Here is a 14,005-nt window from a genome sequence, read left to right on the forward strand (position 1 = left end):
AAAAAAAAAAAAAAAAAAAAAAACATTCAATTTATATCTTTTTATATTTATATATATATTAAGAGGCTTGAAATAATAAATTTCCGACATAGCAAACATTAGTAACAAAAAAATTATATTAAAAGAGTTAAGGTTTGCAAAATGGCTCGGAGTCTCGAGAAGGTAACATTCAAATATCATTTAAACCTTGCAACTCGAAGGCTACAAACGCTCCCATCAACGAACTACGACTTATGATCCTTTTATATAACAAAAAATAGGTTAAAAATACTCAACAAGCAGTCTGTTTGTAGCCTCTCGTTCATTGAAACTCCTCCTATGCAGCATTTCTTAAGCTCCGTGCTCATTCAGGGTCCTAGAGTTGACTAATTTCATGGCTTCGAATTATTCCTAGTCTTATTAGATTAAGTACATATAACCTACTTGCTCTCTACGGTTTATCCAATGATCACACTTTCTGCCCCTAAATTATGGTATTCTAAACTGAGTCTGGTAAGTATGGAGGAGTCGTTCTTCTTATGTATCAGTCTCCTGTTCTTCATGTTTATCTAAAGTGAATCTATAAGTTGTGCGATCCTAATTTTTTTTTATGTATCAGTCCCCTTGATTTACAAAACTCTCATCACTTCGTAGACACGATCATATTAGGATCGCACAACTCACCGGCTCAATTTAGATAAACACGAAGAACAGAAGACAAGGAAAACTCCAAGGATTTGTTTATAGATAAATTCAATAGTTAGAGAACTAATTAGAAGAATGCATCACAGAAAAAACTAGATTAAAGAATACGGAAGATTTCGTCAGGATAGAGGCAAGCAATATCAATCATCAATCAACCGAAGAAATAAGCGTGAGATCGTGAGAGTGTTGGATGTGATTTGTGTGAAACTCCAAACGCAATAAATGCAGCCAAAACGAAACTGAAATCAAACCGAATGAGTTGAAAGACATTTAAAACTTGTAGGAAGCAAATTCATCGGCACGAAATGAATCGATTCGTAATCTGCTTGTTGAATTCAATTAAAACCGTGTTGAGGTGCACAAATGAAACAGAAATCAAAATGAATACCAGATTTCCATCTCTCTTTCTCTCTCCCTAGACATATATAAACAGCAAATCGAAGACGTAAAAGTCCAATCGAGAATCATCCAAGGGTGAAAAGAAGAGAAGAAGCTCGAACGAACCTGAAGATGTCGAAATCGGTTCGATTTTTCGGGTTCTTCCTCTTGGCCCTAACGATTTCATCGTTGATTCACTCCGCCTTCGCTCTTAGAAAGTTTCCGAAGGCGATTGATTCAGTCGATTGGTCCACGGCGGCCTGTTTGAACGCGTTAAACGCGGTGGAAGGATGCCAGGGGGAGATCGACATGGCAATAAAGAGCAATGAGATCGAGGTGAGTTACAATTGCTGCAGGGTGATATTACATGGACTGCCGGAAAAATGCGCCGCCGTGGTTTTTTCGTCTGGTGGAGAGTCTTCGTCGGAGATTAGCGGCGCAGTGAAGGAATATTGCGACGGAATGGGAATTACGCCGCCGGTGCTCTAGACGGAGGATAAAGTAGGAGAAAATTGAGGGCTTAAAGTCCACCGTTGTTCATATGGAATCCGGTTTTCTTTGATGAATCCCCACTTTTTGGCTCTAATCGTGGTTTTATTTTACTTTAATATCAAAATAAATGGATTTTGTGAACCCAATCTCGTGGTATAAATACAAGTAAACCAAAAGTGATATCCTTGCTTAAAATAATATCTAACGACTATCTTGCTCGATAATACACGTTGTAATCGTCTTTTTTCTTAGAGAAATTGACAATTATGTAACGTTCACTCTCAACACTGAGAGTGAAAGTTGCATAATTGCCAACTTAGAATCGTGTCGGGCCTACAATCGCGCAACGTATGCTCAAAGCTCTAGCTCGATTTCGATTTGGGCAACGTATGCTCAAACCACTGGCCCGATTTGGACACCGTATGCTTAAACCATTGGCCCAATTTGAGAATAAGGTTTTAGAAAACGAGGGTAAAGAAATTTTGAAAGAGTTTGAAAGCAAAGTTATATGACAAACAAGCAAAAAGCAACCCAACAACGAGTAGAGAGAATTTAACCACGGATATATAATTCTATTAAATCTATAGCGTTTAAATCCGATATAACCTAATTCTACTAGATTCAATAGATAACTAATCCATTATTGTATGTCCTTCAAGAATTTAGAAAATCAGTATATTCTATCATCTCGAACTACCTGCAAATCCTCGTATAAATTTCAAATGCTCTCATATCCCTTCGTGTAATGAATAATATTACTTCCTAATTGGTCGGAAGCGATTGATTTTCCCCACCCCTATTATGTTCCGACACCTACGAGCCAAGAAGGTAAAAAAGTGGAGAGATTTTTCTCCCAAAACAGCAAATAATTCCCAAATGATTTAATTACAAAACTCTTCACATGAATAAGAGGATGCAAGTTCGAACTAAAATACATAAACGAAACACTCAATGATAGAATCCACAAGAAAATATGAAGATACGAGCTTCCAAACTTCAAAGAAAATAGTATATATCAATTACCGTTGAGTATGCTCACATTGACAATTAAAATCCCGAACTCCAAAGAAAATAGTATATATATCAATCACCGCTCGGTATGTCGGGCAGCTAGATAGACCTTAGTGACTCAAAATTGTATAGACTTCTTATTTAAGAGATTGAAAATGAGAAACAGATATTTATACATTCCAAGGAAACTGAATAACAGGAACCTTGATGTTAGCTACACACCCTAATCTATTATATATGTAATCTGCCATAAGATTGGCAGCCTATTTTCTTGTTTTTTTTCTCTCTTTTCTGCTAAACATGATCACTCAGTTGGGGGCTTAGCCCAAACTTATAAATAAGGGAACTGTATGCCAATTATGAAATAAGGTGGCCACAGAACCTCCATAAATAAGGGAGAAGCGGCAACTGAAGTTCTGTAATTCCATAGGATATTCATAGAAAAATGCTACTCACCGAACAATCATCGTGAACACGCCAAATGGTTTCGCCCATCAAGTTTGCGATCGAGAGGACTGTCAACTGAGGGAAGTGAGTTTTGGGAGCTGGAATTGTGTTCGTAACGATCACTTCTTGGAAGATGCCACTGGAGAGCCTCTCAATGGCAGGGGGGCTGCAGATGGAGAACTTTGTTAGATGATATTTGATACTGAATATTGGAAACTTTTGAGGGCAGTTAATAATAACATAACAATGAAGAGATTTGAATTTAAGTGGTGATGCCATAAGATTAGAAGCAACGGGCAACATGATCTTTATTGATATTAATGGACATAGGAAAATATTAGTGAGATCCCACGTCGATTAAGGAGGAAAACGAAACATTGTTACAAGGGTGTGGAAACCTCTTCCTAGTAGACGTGTTTTAGAAACTTTGAGAGAAAGTCCAAAAGGGAAAGGTCAAAGAGGGCAATATCTACTAGTGGTGAGCTTAGGCCGTTACAAATGGTATCAGACCTAGACACCGAGTGATTTGCTAATGAGGAGGCTAAGCCCAAAGAGGGTGGACACAAAGCAGTGTGCCAACAAGGACGCTGAGCCCCAAAAGGAGTGGATTAGGGGTCCCACATCGATTGGAGAAGAGAAACGAGTGCCAATGAGGACGCTGGGTCCTGAAAAAGGGTGGATTATGAGATCCCACGTTGGTTGGGGAGGAGAACGAAACATTCTTTATAAAGGTGTGGAAACCTCTCCTTAACAGACGCGTTTTAGAAACTTTGAGGGGAAGCCCAAAAGGGAAAGTTTTAAAAACCTTGAGGGAAAGCCCAAAGAGAACAATATCTGCTAGCGGTGGGCTTGGGCAGTTATGAGAAGTTCTAGTTTTGCCTCGTCCCTATAATAAAAATGAAGGGAAGACGATATAGAACACGGAGAAGTAAGTTGAGTTCTTAGTCTAAATTCTTGAGAGTGCACCAATTTGAATTCAACTGATTGGGGATCTTTTATTGTAATAATCTCAGTTGGTGTACTTCAGTTTTAGTAGAGAATGTTTTGAATCAAAAGGAAGAGGGAATAAACCTGAAAACAGCATGACTGCAACAAGCATAAACTTCTCTGGCTCCCTCTTGATGTAGCAGTTCAGCCCCTTTTGTAATAGTTCCTACAAACCCACAATAGCTTATAAGATATGTCTTCAAAAGAACCATTCAGCAAAGTTGATATCAATTCAGATTCTTAACTCACCAGCTGTGTCAATCATGTCATCAACCATAACTGCAACCTTCCCTTTTACATCACCAATCAGGTTCATTACCTGCAAACACACTACATCAGGTTTTTAAGCCTTCAGCAATTTAATCCAAAGCTTTAGTCCAGAGAGGGAAAACGCCACGGCATCAAACATTTCATATCGGTGTGATGGCATACAGTGCTCGCAGCCCAGCGATCCCGTTTTTGGCAGACACGATGTGAGGAATTTACATTCGACAACTTCTTACCTATTGGACAAGGCTGATATAATTTATTAATGAGCTGTCAACAAATTGATTTGTTAATGAACTCCAATATGGCCTAGACAATGTTTATCCTCAAATGCATCACTAATCAGATTATTTACCCTCTAATTTCTTTGGTTAAGGAGTTGACTGCAGAAAACATAGGGGAAGTCCTGTTTCAACTAAACATTTCTCCCAAATTAGAGAATGGATTTCAGTGAGTTCAAGAAACAAAATCTTACACCAAAACAAGATCACAGCCATAGAGTATAATGGAAAATACCTCGGCAACATTGTGTCCATGACGCCTCTTATCGACAATAGCTAAAGGTGCATCGGACAGCTTTTTAGCAAAAGCGCGTGCTCTGGCAACTCCTCCAACATCAGGAGAAACCACAACCAAATCACCAGAACAAATCCTCTTGCTAGCAAGATAGTCAAGAATCACGGGCTATAAAGTAAATCACAAACAATGCAAAATTCAGTAAAAATCCAATATTTTCAAATGCTGGCAAAAAGAAGATCAAAACAAATTGAACCTACATGGCAATTTACATGATCCACAGAAATATCAAAGTAGCCCATGGATTGTCCAGAATGAAGATCACAAGCAAGAACACGGTTTGCACCCGCTTCAGTAATGATGTTGGCAACAAGCTTCGCAGCAATGGATTCACGCCCTTGAGTCTGATGGAAGATTTTAAACAGGCTGTTAACAGCAAATAATAGAACCACTTCCATCCAAGAACAATTCATCAAATCAACTCAATGTAAATACTTATATGCTCATAATATCTCTTCTGCTCAAACTTTAACAAAATACATCAAACTTGGATTCATCATGCTTTTAAGAATCAGCACTTTCAAGCATACACAAACATTGAGTTGTGAAAATATGCAGCTGAAAATATTACCTTTCTATCAGCTCTAGCATATCCAAAATACGGAATCACAGCCGTAATATTCTTGGCTGAGGCTCTCCTACAAGCATCTATCATAATTAAAAGCTCCATAAGATTCTCATTGGCTGGGGGACAGGTGGGCTGTACTAGGAATACATCACATCCTCTAACACTCTCTTGCAATTGAACATATATTTCGCCATCCGCAAAACGCTTAATGTTAATCTTTCCAAGCTCCAGCCCCATGTAACAGGCAATTTCCTGAGAACTAAATAACTCAAATTTAGCAAACAAAGATAAGTCTCCAGAGAGAAAGAAGGATTTATATTTGCATGCTGAGCCAGAGTGATGTCCAAAACCATTCAGCCTTGTCAGTCACTTTAATTGAACATGACAAGTTCAGTCACCATCGATCCTCCATAAGGATGCACACAAAAAACATATTTATTATTCCACTTTCCCACAAGTTCAACCAAATCATCCAGAAAAAAAAAATGGTTGGCGCATAAACTGAACTCATAATATTTTTCGCCATTATGAACATGTATTGATAGATCTAAATGAGCAACATCAAGTGTAAAAATCATGCATATCCAAACTAATAAAGAGTAAAGGAAAAAAAATATTTGAAATATAGAATGACAATCAAAATATTACAATGAAGTTAGGTAAAAAAAAATCATTTGATTAGCGAACAAGATGTGCAGGGTGACCTGCCGTTGACCAATATATCATTATTTAAACCTTCAAACCCCCTCCACACAAAGGCAGGAAAAAAATAATCAGAATAAACTATCAAGAAAAAACCCAACACATATCATGCCACCTCGATAGTGATTTCTAAACATTCATTTGAAAAGTTCATATACAAACAAAACTTTCATTCCAGTGTAGAGTTAAAACTAAAAAGCGTTTCATGAGTACAGCAGAAGAGCTTAACCTGTGAGAGTAAACGATTCGCAGACCCAGAAAACAATTTCAAGCGCGTACTACTCCTATTAACTATTTTCTCCATGCGAGCTGACTCCATGAACTTGGGCAGCGTCCGTTCAGTAACAATTGGAATTGTAGGCTTCCCGTTCACATGCTTCAAAGACTCGGATAGATCACATCTCTGGAAGAATTCAATTTTAGTTTCAAAAGAAAATCAGAAACACAAGAATTAATGCAATAGAACATTGATAGAGACACCTTTTACCAGAAACAAATTATAGTGTGGTCAGAAAAGGTATATAATATAGCAGCACAATTATTAGAAACAACGAAGGAAGTGGAAACACCCCCAAAGCTTCACGTGACGCTAAAATTGTAGCAACAGTACATTCAACACTTAAAAACTGTTCTATCTCGTTTTTTTTTCCATTTATCTTAACACAAAAATCTCTTAAGTATATCAAATCCTCTCATGAGCAAAACAAACGAAATAGAACAGCAACGGAATCCGAAATTTCAAAAACAACAAGAAACAGCGAAACATAACGAATCATCGTCATTGCATCATCAAACGCACAAAGTCGGAGCCATCAGAACAACAAAAACAATTAAACTCATCTCCAAAACAAAGAAAACACGTATTCAACGAAAGAGGAATCATACAACTCCGCCAGTGGAACACATTCGAATGCGAGAATCATTCGAAACAAAAGCTCCATGGTCGAAAGAAGCAACGGAGAACAAAGACGACAACGACGAAAAAGAATAAGACGGTAGAGTCAGCGCAGCCATAGAATCCATTGATAGGGTTATGCCGCGCAAGGCAAAATTCAAGATTCAAAGACGACGAAGAACAGCTCTGTGAGCTTCTTATATATACATCAATGGCGGTACTGCGAAATTTTTTATTTATTTATTTATATTTATTTGTCTTTAAAAATCGAACTTTTTTTTTAATTTGGGCATTTTTTTCCGGGAAGAAAAAGACGTCACGTGAAGCACCCAATACGCCGTCGTTTAACGCAGAAAAAATCGCTCTCAGGGCTGTTTGGCTACGCATTTAACCAAATTTACAACAGAATTTCAAGTCCCTCCTTTTAAAATGACACGTACGCCCAACTTACCTAAGGTCCAGAAAATATTAGTTTTACTATTATTATTATTAATTTTTTTTTAACTATTTACATATTTATTTTATTCTATATAAATTAAAATAAAATTTCATCTAATTTTTAAATTAAATATATAATAATTAAATTGACGTATCTTCTTTAATCATTTTCTTAAATAAATTAAGTAAAATTTTAAATTATATCGTTAAAGTAATATTTGTGTTAAAAGTATTATCGATGACGATAGATTTGATGCGATTATTATCGTTAATTGAATTTTAATACTCACCGGATTTGTTTTAGTTATTATCAACTTGAATATAATTCAATAGATAAGACATCACTTATCATTTTAAAAATTGATGGTTCGACTGCTATATTGCTATGTTGTATTATATAATTGTTAAAATTAGAATTTTAGCCCCTAAACTTTCAAATTTGTTTAATACGTCGATTTTTTTTTATTCAATAAATCGACCTTTTTAAAATTTTTAAAAATTAATTAATTTATTAGATATAAATTTGAATTTTATGTCTAATAAAATCCTAAATTTTTTAAATTTGTTTGGAGTATGTTCATTATTTTTGTTCAAAGATATGTATAATTACGTCAAAATCTAAGTTTAGAGACTAAACTTGTAATTTAATTAAAAGAGCGTTTATTTTTAATATGTGGAGTGGTCAAGAGTACTAATTTTATGCTAGTTGAACTATGCTCAAATTGTGTAACCATTCGACTAATAAATTGGATATTAAACCACCGCTACTAAAAATGTGCACAACATCGATTATTTAGAATATAATAAACTGACCCAAACTTCGTAATATTAAAAACAAAATTTGAGATCTCATTAAAACTATAAAACAACTCGAGGTCAATTCAATCATTTTATTTTGAAACTTATGTGGCATAAAATAAATAAATAATGCAATTTGTCTAAAAAAATTTGATGATCCGAAAAACTCGATCAACCCAACCTAACTAGATTAAGTTGAATCTAAAAAAATGTCTCAACCCAACCTAAGTCACCCCACAAACACCCCTACTTGAACCGAACATTGAACTACAACTTAAACCAAACTCACGTCAAAAAACCATCAATATGCATGAAGTAGAAACCCGCCCAACCTAACCAGATTAAGTTGGGTCTAAAAAATGTCCCAACCCAACCTAAGTCACCCCACAAACACCCCTACTTGCAACCGAACATTGAACTACAACTTAAACCAAACTCATGTAAAAAAACCATCAATATGCATGAAGTAGAAACCCGTGATTGAAACACAATGTTAATCAAAAAAGGGAAACTGAAGGGGACTGAAGAGAAGTCGAGGAAGGAGAAATTCGAGTTTGAAAAGTCGAGTCAAAGAGTCGCACCACCAAGTCGTGGGAATGAAAACTGAAGCCAACTCCTAAAGCTAGGATCAACTCTTAATCGAGGCTCTTAGTCATTTTTGACTGCCTTCGTACCTTAGAGCCTCATTTTTTGAGGATTTGCACGGCTTAAGTTTAGGGCATTGCTATGATACCATGTTAGACGAACACGAATCTCTACAATGGTATGATATTGTCCACTTTGAGAGTATATTCTTAAATTATAAACATATGACGATTCCCTAAATTAGCCGATGTGGAACTTTCATCATCTAACACATATTACTGAAATTTTAGTTTTATTTAAATTAATTTATTCATTATGAAAAATAAAATATATAGTTACAAATTTGATTTAAATAAATAATTTTAATGAAAAAGAAATAATGTTCGACTATGAAAGGTTCACCCAAGAATTATCCACACAAAAATAATAATAATAATAATAATTTGGGTAGAGATGTTCACACGTGTCAGAGCCGAAATGGGAAGCTCTGTCACATATATTTTTTTTTCTATTATATAAATTATTTTTTTATTTTAAAGAATTTTTTATAAATAATATCTATTTTCCAATATAATTTCTACTTTAAAAAAAAATACAAAAAGAACCATAAATTTAATAATATCTTATTTAAAAAAAAAAGTAATATTTAAATAATTTCAATATTTCATACTTTTAACGGTTAAAATTTTATTTATTTATATTGAGATCGGACGGAAGTTTAGGTGGGGTGAAGTGGGATCGAGGACATGAAATATACTCGGTATCTTTGACCCAATTTTTCTCTACTCCTCCCTCATTCTTCAAATATTGATCCAAGTTAAATAAAAATATCTAATTTTGTATTTTAATTTTAAAAAAACTCACATAGATATCTTCTCATTTACGCTATAATTTTAAAAAAATTAAGGTTAATTTGATGAATTTCTATGGAAGAGATGGAGACAAAAAAAAAATAAAAAAAAAAATAATAAATAAATAAATATATATAATAAAACAAGTGAGGGAGGCAACAAAAAAGAGCTTAAATTAAGAAGGATTTTAAATTGAAGAGCATACGTTATGGGTTTTGTTTGGAGAGTTGAAAACTGAAGACAAGGTGAATTGGGAGACGTTTTTGTGAGAAGTGACAAAATTGAGCTATTTGGTCCGTTCTTCTTCGTTGGCACATTGTCTTTCTCGTTTCTCTTTTCTTTTCCTCGTTGTCGAGAAATAGATTATTTGAAATGCAATGATTAATTATTTGGTCCGGAAGCTCATAAAACTCATGAACATTCATTTTATGTTTTTTCTAGTTCAAGAGTATAGTGATTTAGCCCTCATTGAATTAATCTGGAGTCTTTACCAAACCGATGGTAGAGTGACTTACTTGTCACCATGAGATCATATCAAGACATGAACGTAAGAAAACGCCTCTAATGAGATCAAACGTAAGAAATGGTACACAATACCCTATTTTTGTAGACTAGCTTACGAGGTAAGCTTGACATGTTTCATGGTCTCACCGGTGATACCTTGTCACCTTCAGACATGTTTCATGGTCTCACCGGTGATAGCTTGTCACCTTCAGACATGTCATGCGTAAGACAAGAAAAAGATTAGGGTAAATACCACTAATTAAATATGGTGTTATTGCTTGATCGTTATCAAATATAACTCATAATTGACGGTATTGTTGTTGACTGAATTCTATGTTTATTATGGTATTATACTAGCAAAAACTTATATGTTTGTTTTAGAATCATATCACCGGGAGGACGTGAAAGGGGGTGTAAAAATCGTTCTAAAAACTTTGTAATAACTTTTTCTAGTAAGGTAAAGGATTTGTCCATGGGATTAATTTAAGAGCATTACTAGAACAGAGTTTCATGGATCCAACCACAGTCTAAGCAAACAAGGAACTCTTAAAATCGCTCATTGAACAGTCAAATCAAACAAGGAACTCTTAAAATCGCTCACGATTGAATAGTTGGGTTTCACAAGTTTCGTTGATTCTACATTGAGAATGAGAGGAAAGCAATGCCTGAAAATGGTCACTAACGCGTTAAGTGTCCCGCTTAGAGAGTCCGTTCGCATGGTCGAGCATCCGAAAGTTGTTTATAGTAGCACTATGTATTCACTAGGATGACACAGTGGGATCTCTACACAATCCAACTCCTCATCCCAAAACCCAATCATCATATTTTGAATCGTTTGGTCTCTCCACCAAATTCAGACAGCTTGTTCGGCAAATTCTCATCATTCCTCACAGCCCATAAAAGGGATTGGACATTTTTTTTGATAGAGGATCAGGTGGTGTTCTTTGAAGATGGAAAATTCGCCCACCTAATTTTATCAATTTGCAAATTCTTAAACAGATTCTCATTTGAAACAGAGCAAGACATCATGTAATTAGAAACCCGAGTCCCCAAAACCATGATATAATCACACACGCTTCAAAATTACAAAACCCCATATCGAATCTTTACGATATATCAAGAAATTGTACATGAATGACAGCATCAATTTTACAAAACAAGTGTGAGAAAGAATGGGTTACAGTTCACATTCAGTGAACATCAATATACACGCAGTTCCTAATTCAAATTTGTTAGCATTATGGTTCTGATCATATAAGGTTTTGCCACAAAGGCAATAAATTTTTACAAAAGCATCCAAGACGAGAAAACGAAATCCTATAAGTAGATAAGATAGAAAAAAACAAAAAAAAAACAAATTCTTGCAAGGATCTAATACTCTTTAGCCAAAAAAAAAAAACAAAAAGTTATAAGGATATGTGCCATTCATTAATTTCATTTACTCTATTTTTGCAACATGAAGAGAATGGGGTTAAACAAATTAAATTGAAGCACAGACATGCAGTACCATACAGGACAACAAGGAAAAAGGATAGGGCACTTACCCTTATGATCCTATATTTACACTGTAGGTGACACGTTCTAGAAGGGCAGAACTGTTAGTCCACATCTTTCAGTTGATGAAGAGACTCGATTTCCTGGAAGAGAAAAGGATAAACATTAGAAATTGAGTGAACAAACTTCTATAGAACAAGACAACCCCTCATCCCCAGGGGAAAAGGGTCAGAGGAATCGAACCTCTTTAGGGTGTTGGATTTGGGAGAGAGATTTTAGTTGGGTGCCTTCCATGTTTGTAAGTAATTGCACAACAGTCTGCAAATGAGGAATGCTGCAAACATTTGGAGTCCAGTAAACCAAGACAGAAACCAAATTGATCATAGACGTAAAACTACATATTTAGAAAGAAGGGGTTTATCTTAAAATTCGACATAGACCATTTATTCTTGTGGGGGTCGAGTAAGAGTAGAAGCAGTTTTTACTAGATACACCAAATAGCAAGAACAAAGTAGTCATCGATGCTAATTTCTTCGGGTCACATCAGCAACTTCATTATCAAGAAAAATTTGCTTGGAGAGGAAATATCAAGAAAAAATTTGCTTAAAGTTGTTTAGTTTGCATAACAGAATCTCATCATTCTAGGAGTATGTGGTACATCAGAAAAATCTTAAAACAGAATAGAACGAGAGCATTCTTCATCCCTGATAAATTTATCAATTTTAATATTAAAGATGTTGATTATAATATATCGCTGGAAAACAAAGAATTTAATCATGTACTTCAACAATTGTTACGAAATTTATAGGAAATTATGGGTTTCGTCAACAAAGAAATAACGCATGATCTTGTACATTTGAATATACAAATAGAATTAATTCCACCAATGCATGTTCAAGGAAAACAATAACCTTTCTAGTCCCTTCTCAACATGTGCATCTAATGATGAAACCACTTGCGGCATCTGCTCTAAGATCTGCATCACAAGAAGAGAAGTGAAAGTACTATTAGAAGTTTTTGCTAAGGAGTTCAATTAAAAATAAATTAACGAAATAAAAACATGTTCAGTTCATTAATTGATTGAACGTACTTTCTCAGTATTTTTTATAGTAGATGCTTTTGCCAAAAGGTTCTTTGGCAATTTTGCTAACTGAGCCTGCAGGCAAGATGAACTATATGACAAACTGAACTGAAAACAACGCAATACGTAAGAAACTAAAAACAAAATTGCATGTCAGCAATATGATTAAAGCTTCCGACAGTTGAATTTATCTCACGTAGACAAAATGTGAAGAGAAAAATCGGTGGTAAATTCCAATTCAATGTACATGGTAGGGATTTCTGAAATTATGCCCTCGATGCAAACAACACTTGCACCGTCAAGTTTCTGTACAATATTACAAAATTTCTTCGAAACATAACGTGATTTCCCAATTAACTGAAGCCAGAAAGTGGAAAAGCTACAAAACGAACAATAAAGGTTTGGCAGTTCAATCATCTATTAAAACGAACAATTAAGGTTTGGCAGTTCAATCATCTATTAATATGATTCAAGATCGTAATCAATATTCCTTAAGAACTCGCAAGATAGAACGAAACTGAAATCTAAACAAACATATATCGAAAAAATTCACGCATCAGCTCTACCGATCCTACTCCTAAGAGTGCCGTTCAAATGAACTCGTAAAGCTTCAGAAAACACAAACGAGAGAGAGAGAGAGAGAGAGAGAGAGAGAGAGAACATGCCTGAGCCGAAGAAGATTGCTGCATCAGATGAAGGAGATTTGAAGTGGATCGCACTGACTGAGAAATGTGGTCGGCCACCATGGCTTTGGCCGTACCGTCTCTGTTGCTTCGACCTGAAGCGGAAGCGGAAGCGGTCGCCATTGTCGGTCGTCTCTCTCGCCTGAAGCTTCTTTTCTCAGAAGCAGACTTACTATTTCTTGGATCGCTCGGCCCGTGAAAAAATCATCGCGTGGGCCCGAACTAACCCTTGAGCCCAATTTTGTTCGGCCCAAAATTTCATAATTAAAAAACACATATTATTACTATTATTATTTTCCAAATACTTTAGCCACGTGTCACAACTAAAAATGTCTAATGTCTATTATACCCCTGAGTTTCCGTCCCCGGATAATACTATAGAGAGATTTTTTTTTCCGTTGGCTAAATGGGATTAGAGACAACAAATACATTCCTCGTACTCATTCTTCGTGCCTCGTTATTAAATTTATTAGGAACTTTTACATAAAAATTATCTATTAAAAATTATTTAAACGAAGGTATATAAGGGGAGTTTTATGATGATGAAAATTGAAATAGTAAGCA

The 14,005-nt window shown here is 35.3% G+C and overlaps 2 protein-coding genes across 9 annotated transcripts; both read right to left on the bottom strand.

Moving 5' to 3' along the window:
- Nucleotides 1–2,679: 2,679 nt before the first annotated feature.
- On the bottom strand, nt 2,680–7,224 carry LOC111470638 (ribose-phosphate pyrophosphokinase 1). Of its 2 annotated transcripts, XM_023116212.1 has the most exons (8): nt 6,998–7,224; nt 6,342–6,515; nt 5,414–5,662; nt 5,043–5,186; nt 4,783–4,950; nt 4,249–4,318; nt 4,084–4,165; nt 2,680–3,178 (listed from the first exon to the last, which is right to left on the bottom strand). In XM_023116212.1, exons 1-8 carry the CDS (start codon nt 7,133–7,135, stop codon nt 3,001–3,003), a joined length of 1,203 nt encoding a protein of 400 aa, XP_022971980.1. In that variant the 5' UTR covers nt 7,136–7,224; the 3' UTR covers nt 2,680–3,000. The 2 variants fall into 2 exon arrangements, with proteins under 2 accessions (XP_022971980.1, XP_022971981.1); XM_023116213.1 differs by lacking the exon at nt 6,998–7,224 and having other exon boundaries at nt 5,414–5,669; nt 6,342–6,429.
- A 3,088-nt stretch (nt 7,225–10,312) lies between these two features.
- Nucleotides 10,313–13,633, bottom strand: LOC111470655 (tobamovirus multiplication protein 2B). 7 transcript variants are annotated; one of them, XR_002715087.1, is made up of 6 exons: nt 13,424–13,623; nt 12,768–12,866; nt 12,589–12,653; nt 11,921–12,011; nt 11,728–11,820; nt 10,313–10,340 (listed from the first exon to the last, which is right to left on the bottom strand). XR_002715087.1 is itself a non-coding variant. In XM_023116239.1 (5 exons), the coding sequence occupies exons 1-5, from the start codon at nt 13,562–13,564 to the stop codon at nt 11,782–11,784; spliced, it is 402 nt and encodes a 133-aa protein (XP_022972007.1). In that variant the 5' UTR covers nt 13,565–13,627; the 3' UTR covers nt 11,590–11,781. The 7 variants fall into 7 exon arrangements, 4 of the variants coding, with proteins under 4 accessions (XP_022972007.1, XP_022972006.1, XP_022972009.1 ...); XR_002715089.1 differs by lacking the exon at nt 10,313–10,340 and adding an exon at nt 10,746–11,150 and having other exon boundaries at nt 11,921–11,995; nt 13,424–13,630; XR_002715086.1 differs by lacking the exon at nt 10,313–10,340 and adding an exon at nt 10,746–11,150.
- Nucleotides 13,634–14,005: the final 372 nt, after the last annotated feature.

Source organism: Cucurbita maxima, unplaced genomic scaffold (genome assembly GCF_002738345.1).
Source record: "Cucurbita maxima cultivar Rimu unplaced genomic scaffold, Cmax_1.0 Cma_Scf00046, whole genome shotgun sequence".
Taxonomy (NCBI): Eukaryota; Viridiplantae; Streptophyta; class Magnoliopsida; order Cucurbitales; family Cucurbitaceae; genus Cucurbita; species Cucurbita maxima.